At 43.9% G+C, this 14,248-nt stretch overlaps 1 protein-coding gene across 1 annotated transcript; it reads right to left on the reverse strand.

The window, feature by feature from the left end:
• Positions 1–12,753: 12,753 nt before the first annotated feature.
• Positions 12,754–13,942, reverse strand: LOC111590884 (serine/arginine repetitive matrix protein 2-like). The gene has a single exon (XM_023301786.2). The coding sequence runs from the start codon at positions 13,681–13,683 to the stop codon at positions 12,991–12,993; it is 693 nt and encodes a 230-aa protein (XP_023157554.1). The 5' UTR covers positions 13,684–13,942; the 3' UTR covers positions 12,754–12,990.
• Positions 13,943–14,248: the final 306 nt, after the last annotated feature.

Genomic DNA, 14,248 nt, shown 5'->3' on the forward strand with positions numbered 1-14,248 from the left:
CTCTTGGGTGCGGTGGTCTTTAATCTTGAATCTCTTGTTCATCTTCCTTTTCTTGATCAACTTCATCTCCCCTTGATCAATGTCTTCCTCATTGAGGTGGCTCATCGTCTTCTTCTTGAGCCATTTCCTCATCTTTAGTTGGTGGAGATGCTTGTATGGAAGATGATGGTTGATCTTGTGCTTGTGAAGGCTCTTCGGGTTCTTGTGGGCACACAACTCCAATGGACATGTTTCTTAACACGATGCACGAAGCCTCTTCATCATCTAATTTATCAAGATCAACTCGCTCTACTTGAGAGTCGTTAGTCTCATCAAACACAATGTCACAAGAAACTTCAACTAATCTAGTGGACTTGTTGAAGACTCTATACGCCCTTGTGTTTGAATCATATCCAAGTAAAAAGCCTTCTACTGCTTTAGGAGCAAATTTTAAATTTCTACCTCTTTTAATAAGGATAAATCACTTGATCCCAAAAACTCTAAAAATAAGAAACATTGGACTTTTTACTAGTGAGGAGTCCATATGATGTTTTCTTGATGATTCGGTGAAGGTAGAGTCGGTTGATGGAGTAGCTGTGACACCCCAGGTGTCAGTTTCGTGTTATGTCGGGAGATTTGTCCTAATCTCGGACGCTCAGTAAAAATTTCTATCTTCTTATCACATTTATCTCCTTTCAACAAGTTAATCATAAATACTTCACCGAATTCGGCGTTATTCAGTCTCACAGAAGGCCGAATTTGGAGCCTGTTAAAACTTTTATTTCTCGACACGAATGCAAACTCGATGATCAATCTTGATTTATAAATCTCGTCTAAAGCCCATTTAATCAAACGCTCGACAATTGCTAGTCGAGCTGTGTCCGAATCCAATTCCTCGAACCTTGGTATATGTCTGATTATTTTATCTGAATCCGCTTTCTCAAACGGAATACTCAGTATGTTGTCCTCAAATTAATTCTTACTCGACTGAGCCTAGTATCTTGTGTCTGAACTGAATTCAAAACCCCGTATCAACAGCAATTTTAAAATATCACGATTCGCCTTCTCCGACTAAAATCCAAGGCCAATCAAATCTCAGGGCGATTTATTTTTGAATCACGCATAGGGAAATTATTTTCGAGCGAAATCAAATTAGACTCTCGGCCGAATTAATTGCTCAATCGGCCATCCGTCTAAACTCTATTTCGCTCTGTTCTCCGTAGAAACGAAATCCGTAGGAGCATTTTAATTTTCGGAAAATAATTTAACGGGACCCGATTTGGGATTTTGGGCCAAGCCCATTTCAGCCCGATAGACCCACTAAGAAAACCTTAACCCTAGCCCATATCTATAAATACGGATCCCCTCACTTGCATTTGGGAATTTTCCATTCCCACCCCTAGCCGCCACCAGCCATTTTCCAGCAGCCCTTCTTCCTCACGGCAGCAGCTTCTCCCTCACGCTAGCAGCAGGGAGCTCGGCTTCTTCTCGCCATGGCGCTTGGCACCCATCCAGCAGGGCGTTCTTCCCCAGCCTTCCCTGGGCGCGCACCCCTCCTCCCCCTTCTTCTTCCTCAAGCCAGCAGGCGCCCAGAAAAATTCCAGGCCGCTCCCTCTGCTGTCCAGGGCGCAGGTGAGCTTCTCTCGCCCCTGCTCTTCCCTGGCCGGGCCGGCCCCTAGCTCGAGCAGGGAGCTCACCGTCGCCCATGGTTGGCCCCCTCTGCACAGCGACCGCCACCCCCTGCAGCTCCCTCTGTCCGGCACCCTTGCAGCAGGACGCGCAGAGCCCCATGGCGCCCTGATTTCCAGCTTCCTCCATCCATGGCGCCCCCTTTCTTCCTTCTCTGTTCCAGACCAGCATCAGGGCAGTGCGCGCAGGGCTCTCCCAGCCGTGGACAGCACCTTTCCCTCCCTCGGATTCCCTGCTCGCCCCAGCCATGGACCATCGCGCAGAGCGTCGTCGGCCTCTTGAGCGCGCTCTCCACTGCCCCGGCGTTTCCCCCTGCTGTTCCTGCACCTAGCTTTTCTCGTCGTGAGCAGCAGCCCCAACGTCTTCGTGCGGCTCGCTGCTTTGTGCTGCGCAGTGAACAGCACGCCGTCGACGCTCGTCGGGTGTTTGCTGTTTTTGCGCAGCCCCATCCGCGACGTCTTTCACCCCCGGTGAGACAACGACGCTCCTTGTTTGATTCTACATCGGCATTATTTTCATATGATTAATTGTGTATGTGTGTTGTTTTATTTTTGTTTTGTGGAGGAGAGGCACCCCGTGTTTTGTGTGGAGAAGAAGGCAAGCCGCTCGACGCTCGTCGATGTTCGGAGCGATGCACAAATCGGAATCGCCATCGTCCTCAAAAACACCGATTGGGTTTATTTATGGTGAGCCGATGCATGTCGCTCTCGATCGACTCGATTAATTATTTTGAATGGATGTGTGTAAAATGTTTCGGTTATGCGCATTGGTAGGATCGCGTTGCGATTGGAGAACAAGAGGTTATTTGATGTATGCGATTTGTAGTTGTCTAATTATGTTTTGGTCGATGTGGTGTATGTTTAAAAATTGTATTGGTATGGATTGAAGTTGGTGGCGAAAGAAAAAAAAAGAAGTAGAAAAGAACTCGAAGGTTTTTATATTTCGATAGGAATATATGCGATGTGTTGTTTGATGTGTGCGATTTGTAGTTATACAATTATATTTTAGTCGATGTGATGTACATTGGTGTTGGAAGGTGTGTGGGTGTAAAAATGTTTTGGTTATATGCCGTAGCAAGGTTGCCTTAACGTTTAGGTAAGCAAACATGTTGTGTTGTTTAATGTGATGAGTAAATTGGAAATACATGGGATGCGAGGATTTAATTAGTACACGTGTGTGCGTGTGTGCCGTGGTGTATTATAGTGATGGTGGCGTAAGATATTAATTGAGGTGTGCGGGTATATGCCATGATATGGTTATACTCGCAACGAGGAAAGATGTATGTATTGTGACACGACGCTTAGGTCGCTATTATATAATCATGTGAAGGATGTTCCCGATGGTCATGTGACTAAAGGGTGTTGTAGTGGCAAAGCGAGAAGTAGGTTTAATATTGTTAAACGATTAGTGGATAATATCTATCGGTATTGTCATGATTTTTGTTGTATGGCAATGCGATGCTTCGCTTTGTCCATCATCACATTCCATGCCCACGGGATAAAGAAATGTCTTGTTGATCGATTAGAGGTCTTATATGAGCGTTATCGCAGCCCAAGAATTATTGGAAGCAAGTAGCATTCATAAGTCGGTCCTGGTTAAAATTGAAGAACAATCCGATAACATATGCACCTAAGTGCTTTAGGTCCCTCAGTAGCCAATGTAAGTCTTACGGAGCTTTACGCTAGGTGTTAATGCCTCTATTTTAGACCTCCTAAAATATGGTGTTTTAAGTGACTTGTGTGTTGTCCAGTTTAAGTTGAGAAAAGGTTAAGAAACATTAATTAACTTGCTCCCACCCATGTTTTGAGTTGCAATGTCTAAATGGTTCGCTAAGTCTTCTAATATGATTAGCCAACTCGTGTTAAATAGGAGTTGATTTCGTTAAGTGTTTGTTATATATATATATATATGTTGTGTCTCGGATTGCGATAGTAATAGGCAAGCCGACGTGTATGCTGTCGAGCGGACCGTGTCGTTGCTCTAGTTAGCCAAATTGTTCGATGATTTGGTTAAGATCGTAGTCACGATAATTTGCTTGTTGTATTCTAAATGCGTATGGTTATGGCCGCGGATGAAAAGTGTTAGTGCTCATGTGATGTCTAAGTTGAAATGCAAATTATTTGGTGAAAAGCGCTTCGATATTGATTATTGTAGAGAATGCGTTGTTAATTGAGTAGGGCACTTCCAGTGTTCGAAATGACACGAATAAAAGTTAGTGAGTCTACTTGTTAGTTCTCACTTGGTTATTTTAACTCTAACAATTGTCAAAGTGTTAGAATAATTCAAGTCTCTAGAACGCGGCCATTTTTGAATTGTATAGTAGCTGAAATTTATTGATTGCTGTTTTGGACTGCACGCACTGTTTTAGTTGTGCTGTATGTTTGATGAACTAAATGGTGTTTTCGGTAGATATGTGCTATAGAAAAGTGGTAGATAACTTTATTATCTTGCTGGTGTTAAAATTTGACAGTCATAGGTCTGACAGTTTAGGAGTTATGCTTTTTACAAATTCAGTAACTGAATCTGTCCAAATTCTGTGCAGATTTCAGAAACTGCATTGTTTGCCTAATTTAATATTACAATCTGTTCATGGTTGTTATAAGAAAGTTGTAGATGCTTTTCTCATCTTGCATGTGTTAAAAGTTCATAACCATAGGCCTGACGGTTTAAGAGTTATGAATTTTACAAACCGGTTGCTGTGTTCTGTCCGCTGACAGAACAAATTTCGAAAACTGAATTGTTTGTTTCAGTTCAACATGGAATCACTTCTTGGCAATTATAAAAGTTATGTATTGCTTTTGCTAAGCTTTCCAAAAAGTCTTAGATCACTCTTTTTGGTGATCTGAAGATTAAGTTATGGATGTTTAAAGTCTGAAGACTGAATCTGTCCAATTCTGGACAGCATAGCCTTCTAGTGTCTTTTGTCCCTAGTTAAATAGGGAATCACCTTGAGATGTTCATAAATGATATGTAGACAATTTTATTACCTTTCCAGAAAGTCTAGGATCACCTTGTTTGGATGCCTGAATCTTCAGTTATGAATTTTTAAAGTCACAAGTCTGAATCTGTCAAAATCTGGACAGCGCTGTTGTGTTAACACCTTTTGACCTTGCTAAGTGTTTAATCATGCTGTGATGACAATACCAAAGTTGTAAAGCACTTTTCAAGCTTTCTAGAAAGTCCTAGTTTACTATTTTTGGTTAAATATCTTGTGAGTTATGACTGAAACAAGTGACTGCTGTATTGCTGTCCAAAAATTCTGCTAGTTCGCTTTTGACTGTTTAGTTCACCCTTCTCGCTAAAAATGTTTGGTTCGCTCTTAAGTAATGTAGACTTGCCATGGTTAAGCTAGAGATGACATGTGTCTTGTTTTATATGTTCCTTGCTCTAGTTGATTGTGATATAGGAGTTTCGTAGTTAGTGATGCCTATGTCGTATTCAAGCTTACGTTGTCTTGGTTGGACTTGTGTGGTCGGTGATGCTTTTGCGTGATCAGTAGGAGAACTAATGAAAAGCCGTATCCAAATAAATAAAGTGCGCGTACTTGTGATGTCATAGTTGTGTCGCGTAAATAAATAAAATGTTGTTGTATTTTCAATGGTGTTAATGTTGAAAGCCTGATGAAGTGTAGATAGCTAATACTAGCGTGTGGTCGTTTACAGTGTCTTGCAACTTAATGTTAGTTCGCTAACATGTACTTAAAGTATCTTGTGCTATTTTATTATATTCATACATATGCATCTTGCATCTCATTTAGGACCGAGAGAGGATGATCGTGCAAGTGATGTGGTGCCACCCACAAGATGCAGTCGGTGGACGACCTGAAGAATGGACATAACCAGTGGATGCTCGCCAAGCGAGTACCTCCCCCAGCAAACACTATCTAAGTGTTAAATTAAAGGCAAGCCTCGGTTTTATGCATAACCGTTATATATATGCTATTTTACTGCACTTAATGTTTGTAGGCTTATACTGTGCACTTAAGTGTAGGAGTTGACTGAAACCCTAGTTGCATGAACTCAGGATTCCCTTTGAGATGGATACTAGTATGCTAGGTCGAGTAGCTGCTTTGCTAATTAGGGATCTCGGTAGAAGTCGAGTGATTTTTCTAGCACTCGCGCGAGGTCAGGAATTGGTTGTATCCACTTTGATAACAGAATGATGATGGTCTGTGGACACGGGTCCATGGGGACGCGTGGTCTACGAGACGGAAATTGGAATAAGGATTGACGTGCGGATACCTGTGTCAAGCGTTTGAACGTACTAAACACATGCCGAGAAATATGGTAAATTGGTAAGCCTAGTACCTGAGTGAACCTGGCAGCAGACTTTACCCCTCACGCGACCTAAGACGTGGTCTCCCATTCCGGTTATGGTGGGTACAAGTGCGGTCACTGCACGACAGCAGTCGAGGTCAGTGAGGCATTGTACGCCAAGGCGGTGAGCCCTGATCTGCTGACGGGGAATCGATGGGGACGGTTGATGTGTGTGGGGACAGAGTGCCTCGCCACGTCGTGTGTTTAGGTTTACCTTGCAAGGATAAAAACTCGATTCGAATCGTCTGCTTCTCGCAGCTAATGAGACTGCTTGATCCATTGTACTGCATTGAGTAACAAGTGGAAATAAGATGACTGGAAAAAGATGTTGATTGCTTTAAAATGTTTGATATCATGTATGAGTAGCTAGGTACTCATCTAGTTTAAAAGGATCATACTAAAACTTGAAAAGCTAAAACTTGATTTTAGACTCAGCTAGTGCTTTTGGCAAACCAAACCCCTCAGCCAAACAGCTGCATGTCTAGAGGTAGAGGAGTAGACTCCTCACATCGGGTAAGTCTAGCTGAGTATTAGTATACTCAGCCTTGCTTGTGGCACAATTTTTGCAGGTACTTCTTGATTTGGTTGATGGTGTGACTTGGCCTTCATCCCTGCCACCGGGATAGATGGCCGAGACGGTTATTGCTTCCGCAGGAGAGGACCAGGAGGAGTAGCGTGGCCAGGCTTCGCCATGTTACTCGGTTTTCTCCGTTAGTTATTTCCACTGCATTAAAATTTATGATTATTATTTCTGAAACTTTGATAATGTAATTACTAATGATACTTATTAAATTTGTGGTATTATGTTTTATTGCATTTCTCTGTGCCTCACCATCGAGTGAGCTAGTGGTATTCGATCCTGGGTAAGTGGCTTTATCGGACTAGATCCGAGGGACTGACGGGTTATTCTTGTTTAAGTGTGTTGCTTCCCTTATGGGTGCGACTTGGGCACTTAAGCTGGAATAATCCGGGCGGTTCCACCACAGTAGCAAGCGGTGTTAATTGCTTCCGCCCAAAACCGATCTGATGTCTTGTATTCATCAAGCATGGTCCTTGCCATATCCAAAATAGTCCTATTCTTTCTCTCCACAACACCGTTTTGTTAAGGTGTGTAGGGAGAAGGGATCCCACCGATGCTTATGTAAGCAATCAGGCTAAATAGATCCATGTGGAGTAGCTCAAGCAGCCTCTCGGTCGTCATGATGTTCTTGTGTGGATGATGAGCTCCAACCAGCTTCCATGCTTGACATGCACTACAAATCCTATCTTTCTCAAAATTAACATTGGTTAGTCCTAAAATGTGTTCCCCTTTAGAAGCTTGTGAAGATTCTTCATTCCAACATGAGCAAGTCAGCGATGCTAGAGCCAGCCCATGTTAGTCTTACCAATTAAGCAAGTGTCTAGTTCAGCATTGTTATCATTGGAATCAACTAAATATAGCTGACCATCTAACACTCCCTTAAAAGCTATTGAATCATCACTTCTTCTAAAGACGGTAACACGAACATTAGTAAATAGAAAGTTGTAGCCCATTTTGCATAATTGAGAAACAGAAAGCAAGTTGTAATCTAGAGAATCTATAAGAAAAACATTAGAAATGGAATGGTCAGGAGATATAGCAATTTTACCCTATCCTTTGACCAAACCTTGATTTCCATCCCCGTATGTGATTGCTCTTTGGGGATCATCATTTTTCTCATATGAGGAGAACATCCTTTTCTCCCCTGTCATATGGTTTGTGCACACGCTATCGATTATCCAACTTGACCTGCCGGATGCATAAACCTACAACACAAATTTAGGCCTTGTCCTTAGGTACCAAACTGTCTTGGGTCCTTTCACATTAGAAACAAGCACCTTGGGTACCCAAACACAGGTCTTTGGACTCTTGTGTTTGCCCCCAACATATTTGGCAACTACCTTGCCTAATTTGTTAGTAAGAACAAATGATGCATCAAAAGTTTTAAATGAAATGCTATGTTCATTTGGTGCATCACCAATTTTTTTCTTAGGCATTTTAATATGAGTTGTATGCTTGGAGCTAGAAGCCTCATTACTTTAAATATAAGCATGATGAGAAGCAGGATGAGATTTCTTAGCATGAGTTTTTCTAATCTTATGCTCAGGATAGTTTTTAGGATATAAAATGTAACCTTCTCTATACTGAACCATGGGAGCCTTGCCCTTGACAAAGTTAGAAAGCTTGTTTCTAGGGGCATTAAATTTGATGTTGCTTTGGCTCCCAGGTTGGAAGCCAATACCATCCTTAATGCCAGGGTGTCTCCCATTATAAAGCATATTATGAGCAAATTTAAAATTTTCATTCTCAAGCTCATGCTCGGCAATTTTAGCATTTAATTTAGCTGTGTGATCATTTTGTTCTTTAATCATAGCAATGTGATCATTCATAGCATCAATATTAATATCTCTACATCTAGTGCAGATAGTAACATGCTCAATGGTAGATGCAGAAACTTTGCAAGCATTCAATTCCTCAATCTTAGCAATTAAACTAACATTTTCAGTTCTAAGACAAGAAATTGAATCATTGCATGTATTTAGCTCTTTACTCAAGTTTTCGCGTTTTCAACTTCAAGAGCATAAGCATCTTTTAGCTTCACAATTTTTTATTTTCCTTAACAAGCAAGTCTTCTTGGCATTCTAAGATCTCATCCTTCTCGTTAATGGTTTTTATTAATTCATTAATTTTCTTCTTTTGTTCCATGGTAAGGTTTGCAAAAATAGAAGATAAATAATCATCATTTTCACTAGAGCTACCCTCATCATCGAAAGTAGTGTATTTGGGGTATATCTAGAATGTACCTTCTTCTTTTTGCTATCCTTGGCCATGAGACATTTGTGGCCGACATTGGGGAAGAGAAGGCTTTGTTGATGGCGATGTTGGCGGCGTCTTCGTCGGAGGAGGAGTCAGTGGAGCTCTCGTGGGAGCCCATTCCCGTCCTATGTGCGCCTCGCCAACCTTCTTCTTGTTGTAATATTTCTTATTTTTCCATCTTATTCTTCCCTTTCTTGTCGTCGTCCCTGTCACTATCACTTGTATATGGACATTTAGCAATATAATGACCAGACTTACCACACCGGTAGCAAACCCTCTTGGAGCGGGGTTTGTAGTCCTTCCCCTTTCTTTGCTCGAGGATTTACCAGAAGCTCTTAATAATAAGAGCCATTTCTTCGTTGTCAAGCTTGGAGGCATCAATTGGGAGCCTATTTGTCAGTGTAGGCTCTTCTTCTTTTCTTCCGTTCCTTTGAATGCAACGGGTTGCGCCTCAGGTGTGGAGGTGGCGCCTTGCTCCAAGTTGACAATATGTTTGGAGTCTTTGATCATAAGTTCAAAGCTCACAAACTTGCCAATCACCTCCTCGCGAGACATCTACTTATACCTAGGACCTCCACGAATTAATTGCACTTGAGTGGGGTTATGAAAGACAAGGGATATTAGAATAACCTTGACCATTTTGTGGTCATCCCACTTGGTGCTCCCGAGGTTGCGGACTTGGTTCACCATCTGTTGGTGGTGTTCTTCTTCGCCGAAGGTCCTCAAGATATAAACACCTTCGGAAAAATTCCACAAGAGGTCTGCCCCAGTTTCGTCGAAGGTTCCCAAGACGAAGACCTCGGGAGGAAGTAGCAACACAGAACGCCAAAGCTCAGTAGCTTCAGCTCAGTGCAAGCAAAGGAGGAAAAGACTAGATAAACCTTATTAGTTTAAGTTGCTTATAAACAAATGTCCAAGGGCATGGATGTAATTTTACCCAGGCTGCATCCCATGCCTATAAATAGGTGAACAATAACACCGTACTGTTCACGCTGGATTGTAATCACTCTCCCGCATTCACGCCTTCGAGCAAGCCAAAGGTATCAATGTAATATTAATACTGTTAAGTATTCATTTATGTTTTATGGAATACGAATATAAATGAATTAATAAGACGCAGTTATCATCTTTATCCTTTCGCATTCCTATTCACATATTAAATAATGAAGGTATGTCCCTCTTGACCTTCGTCTGATCAGTATTATACCCATGTGGAGATAATACTTCGAAAGACGAAGGTCCTTAATCTTTAACGATTGTGTTGCCTTGTTCTTGATTCACAGCATTTGAGAACAAGTAACTAACACCATCATTTTGAGCCGAGTGTACATTGCTTGTGGCTCCTCTCCTTGTTGAGGACGAACCGACCGAGTTCTCCCTCGATCGTTTCCCGCTTGGTGATCTTTGTCACTTCGTCCCCTTCATGCGCCGTCTTGAGGATGTCCCAAATTTCTTTGGCATTCTTCAACCTTGCACCTTATTGTACTCTCTCTACACAAGGAAGCGAGGAGTATGGAGTTGGCCTAGGAGTTGAAGTGCCTTACTTGGGTGGCCTCATCGGAGTCGTAGTCCTCGTCGCCCACTTGTGGTACATACGCTCCAAACTCAACAATAGTTCATATGCTTTCATAGAGTGAGGTTAGATGGTTCCTCATTTTATCACTCCACATACAATAATCTTCACCATCAAAATATGGTGGTTTTCCTAAGAGAACGGAAAGTAAGGGAGTGCATTTAGAAAAATACGAGGATAGCGAAGAGGGATATTACTATACTTATTACGCTCTTGGTGCTTTGAAGATGTAGACTCGACGCCGGAGGTTGAGGGCAAGGAAGAATCGGTCTCGTAGTATACCACCTTCTTCATCTTCTTTTTCTTCTTGTCGCCCTTCTTAAGTGACTTGATGGAGCCGGAGGATTCATCCTTGTGCTCTATGTCACCGGCCTCCTTCGATGAAGTCCTTTCTTCATTCTTCTTTCCCGGAGATCTAGGCTTTTCCCCGTTGACTATCTCCCTTTTGGCGTGTTCTCCCAACATCACTTCGAGTTGTTAGACTCTAATGAAGTACCGAGCTTTGATACCAATTCAAAGTCTCCTAGAGGGGGGTGAATAGGCGTGTAAGGAAAATGGACCCTGGGCCATTTGGCTCAACAAGTTTTGGTGTTTGATGATCAACATAAAATGTGGACTAATGTGTTTGCTAGTGTTTGTGTTTATAGTTCACATGATGCTAAAGTTACTTGGACCAAGGCATTGAGGAAAGCAACACCTCAAAAGAAGACATTATGAAGATCAAGTGAAGTCTAAGAAACAAAGGAAGTGTTGCCCACGGACAGTCCGGTGCCACACGCCGAACTGTCTGGTGCATCAGGAACAGTAGCCCCAATGGCTAGTTCCAGGTGGCACTATGGATAGAAGACCACCGGACTGTCCGGTGTGACATTTGGAGTGTTCGGTGTAAAAAGCCTACGCGCCAACGATCGACTGCAGTGTCAGACCAACGACTAGGCATACCGGACAGTGAACAGTGCACTGTCCTGTGCACTACTGGACTGTCCGGTGTGCCGCAGAGGGCACAACTTTTCTCCAACGGCTAGTTTTGTGTTGGGGCTATAAATACACCCCAACCGACCATTTCAAGGTGTGGGAGCCCAAGCAACATACCAAGGCATATAGTAACATTCCCAAGTGCTCATACACCCAAGTGCTTAATAGAATCACTCGGTGATTAGCGTAGGTGCTTTGCGAAGTGCATAGGTTAGTTAGACCGCTTTAGCGCTTGCTCTAGGTGAACCCTAGTTAGTTGAGTGAGTTTAGATAAACCACACAACCCTCGGCTCTTGCGCGAGCCGTTGTAATTGTACTGAGTGGGGCGAGAGTCTTGCGAGACCGTGGCAACTGTGTTTGTGTCACGGCCGTTGTAACACCCCTGGTGTTTATATTCTGCTCGACAACGAGTATGGATTAAAGCACGTAATATCAGTGGATAAAACGGATGCTAAATTTTAATCATCTTCGCCTATCGAGATTTTAATATCACATCTGTTTCTGTCTATTTAGACTCTTCCTAAGTCTTCGCGAAATCTGGAACATAATTGTTCCAAAAATTTGCGAGTCATGTGCCTAATTAAAATCTATCGAGTTTGGTGTCGTTTTCATTTTGATAATCTAAACAGCTAAAAAGGGTTCATGAAGCTTTTGGATTATTGAATCTTCGTCGCTGGCGAACTTTGAACTGTTCGAATCACGCGCGTAAGTGAATACAAAAATCAGAAGACATCTGATTTTATGAATAATTTGGAGCCGCGCTGTCCGAACAGAACGATGCGCCAGATGATTAAGTGAATCATTCCTCTCAGTATGTGATCGTTGGCGTCATATCAAATGATCGATCACTGGTGAGGATCGTAAAAATTAGACGAAACTAAATAACAGTCTCTCTGTCTTAATATGTTCCTTCTATCGCGAGTTCGACATCGTTTTTTATTTATCCGGACTCTTCCTAAATTTTCGTGATGTTCAGAACATAGATGTTCCAAAAATCGGTGCGTCCGGTGATTATTTAAAATTCATCGCTCGCGCGAATACGAATTCGGAAGCTCGACCTACTCTTACGATTTTTATCCCGGACAAATTAATTTGAACTCGTCGACTAAGGTTTTCGGTGCAAATAATTCTGTCCCCACTCGTCAACCGAGAAATCGCGTCCGAGAATTTATAATTGAGATTCGATTCTCCACGTAAATTATCTGTTGTCATGGAATCGGGTGTTGACTGCGGATGAAATTATTTGATTTCAAATCACATGGAACACGGTCTGAAATATTGTTGTTAACATCGTTCTGATTTGTTCTGATTGTGTCTCGCCCCGATCCAAAACTTTGGATATAAATAACATATGCAAATTCATCTGATTCCAAAGTATTCGCCAAATCAAAACTGTGTCACAATTACTGTCTACCCTGTATACATCGCTAGAAAAAATCGAGATCCAAAATATCTATGATTTTTCGGTAAAAAAAGAGAAGAAAGAAATTACAAAAAAAAAGGAAAAATATCTTCTCCCTATCCTCCCGCCGCCTTCCTCTCTTGATTTTTTTTTGCATGAGCCTTATCAGGAATTGCGTCGCTGTGTCCTGGAACAAAAAAAATCCCGCCGTTGTTCTATTTCACGCGTACAGGCACAGCCGCAGAGCCGCTCCTCCTTCCTCTGCGCGCCGAGCGTTTCTTCTTCCCCCAGCCGGCTCCCTGCTCGGCCCCGCCCTCAGCCGCGCCCTGGACTTCCTCCACTGCGCCCAGCTCGGTCTTCTTCCTGGCGTCCGGCTGGAGCTCCGTCTTTTCTTCCTCAGCTCCCATGGCGCCCAGCAGAGCTCTCCCTCCCCTTCCCATGGCCGCCGCGCCGACTTCTCTGGTGCGCCCTGGCGTCTGCGTCCAGCTGAGCTCCTCCAGCTCGCGACCCTCTTCCTCTCCCTAGGTCCTCGCGCGCGCCGGCTCTGGCTCGGCCACTCCTCTTCCTCCTCCCGTTCCCTATTCGCCCCTGGAAGATGCGACATCTCCTGTGCTCGGTGCCGGAATTTCTGCGGGCTCTCTCTCCACAGCCGAGCTCCCTCGCCATCGCCGGAAGCTTCCTCCAGCTCGGATCTCCCTCGCCGTCGCCTCTTCGTGCTGGCCGACCAGCCCGCCATGGTGGCACGCGCCCCTGCTCCTTGTTCCCGGCTCGCTGCTCTGGTTTTCATCTCTTCGCGTCGGTATTGCTGTTCAAGCGCTTGCCCAGTCCCTGCTCCTCCAAGTTGCCGAGGCCCCTTCCTTGGTCGTGCTCGCCTTGATCGCGGCGGCGTTGTCCGTGGCCCGCTCCGAATCATGCTGGCGAGTTTCTCCCCCAGCGCTGTCTGTTGCCGGTCATCTTCTGCTCGCTGCGCGCAGCAGCTGAGACCTGCTCATGTCGGTCGTCGTTTACATCGTCGCCTGGCCGGGAGTTGTCGTCACTAGCTCGCTTTCGTCCAAATCGCCACCGCGGATGCTTAGGTCTCTGACCGCGCGTCTTTTTATCTCGCGCTTGTCTCGTCCGATGCCTCGGCTATGCCGTGCTGTTTGGTTTCCTACACCACCTATTTAGCCCATCAATGTATCTACTTGCTCGCTGGTCGCACTCGTCTCGTCAAGCGCACCTATTCAGCCCATCAATGTATCTACTTGCTCGTTGGTCGCACTCGTCTCGTCAAGCGGCTCTGTTGTCCATTTGTTCATGTTGTCGCTGTTCGGACCTGTCATTATAACTCGGTCGCGCGGCAAGTTAACAACCTCCTTCGCTAAGCTGCTGCTCGCGGATGGACCGGAAATCACTTCGGCGATCTCTGCAAAACCATCCACTCCCCTTTGTCGAACTTCGGCCTTATCACCTCGGCGCGCAACAACTATCGTAGCGTG

This window comes from Zea mays, chromosome 2 (genome assembly GCF_902167145.1).
Source record: "Zea mays cultivar B73 chromosome 2, Zm-B73-REFERENCE-NAM-5.0, whole genome shotgun sequence".
Lineage (NCBI taxonomy): Eukaryota > Viridiplantae > Streptophyta > Magnoliopsida > Poales > Poaceae > Zea > Zea mays.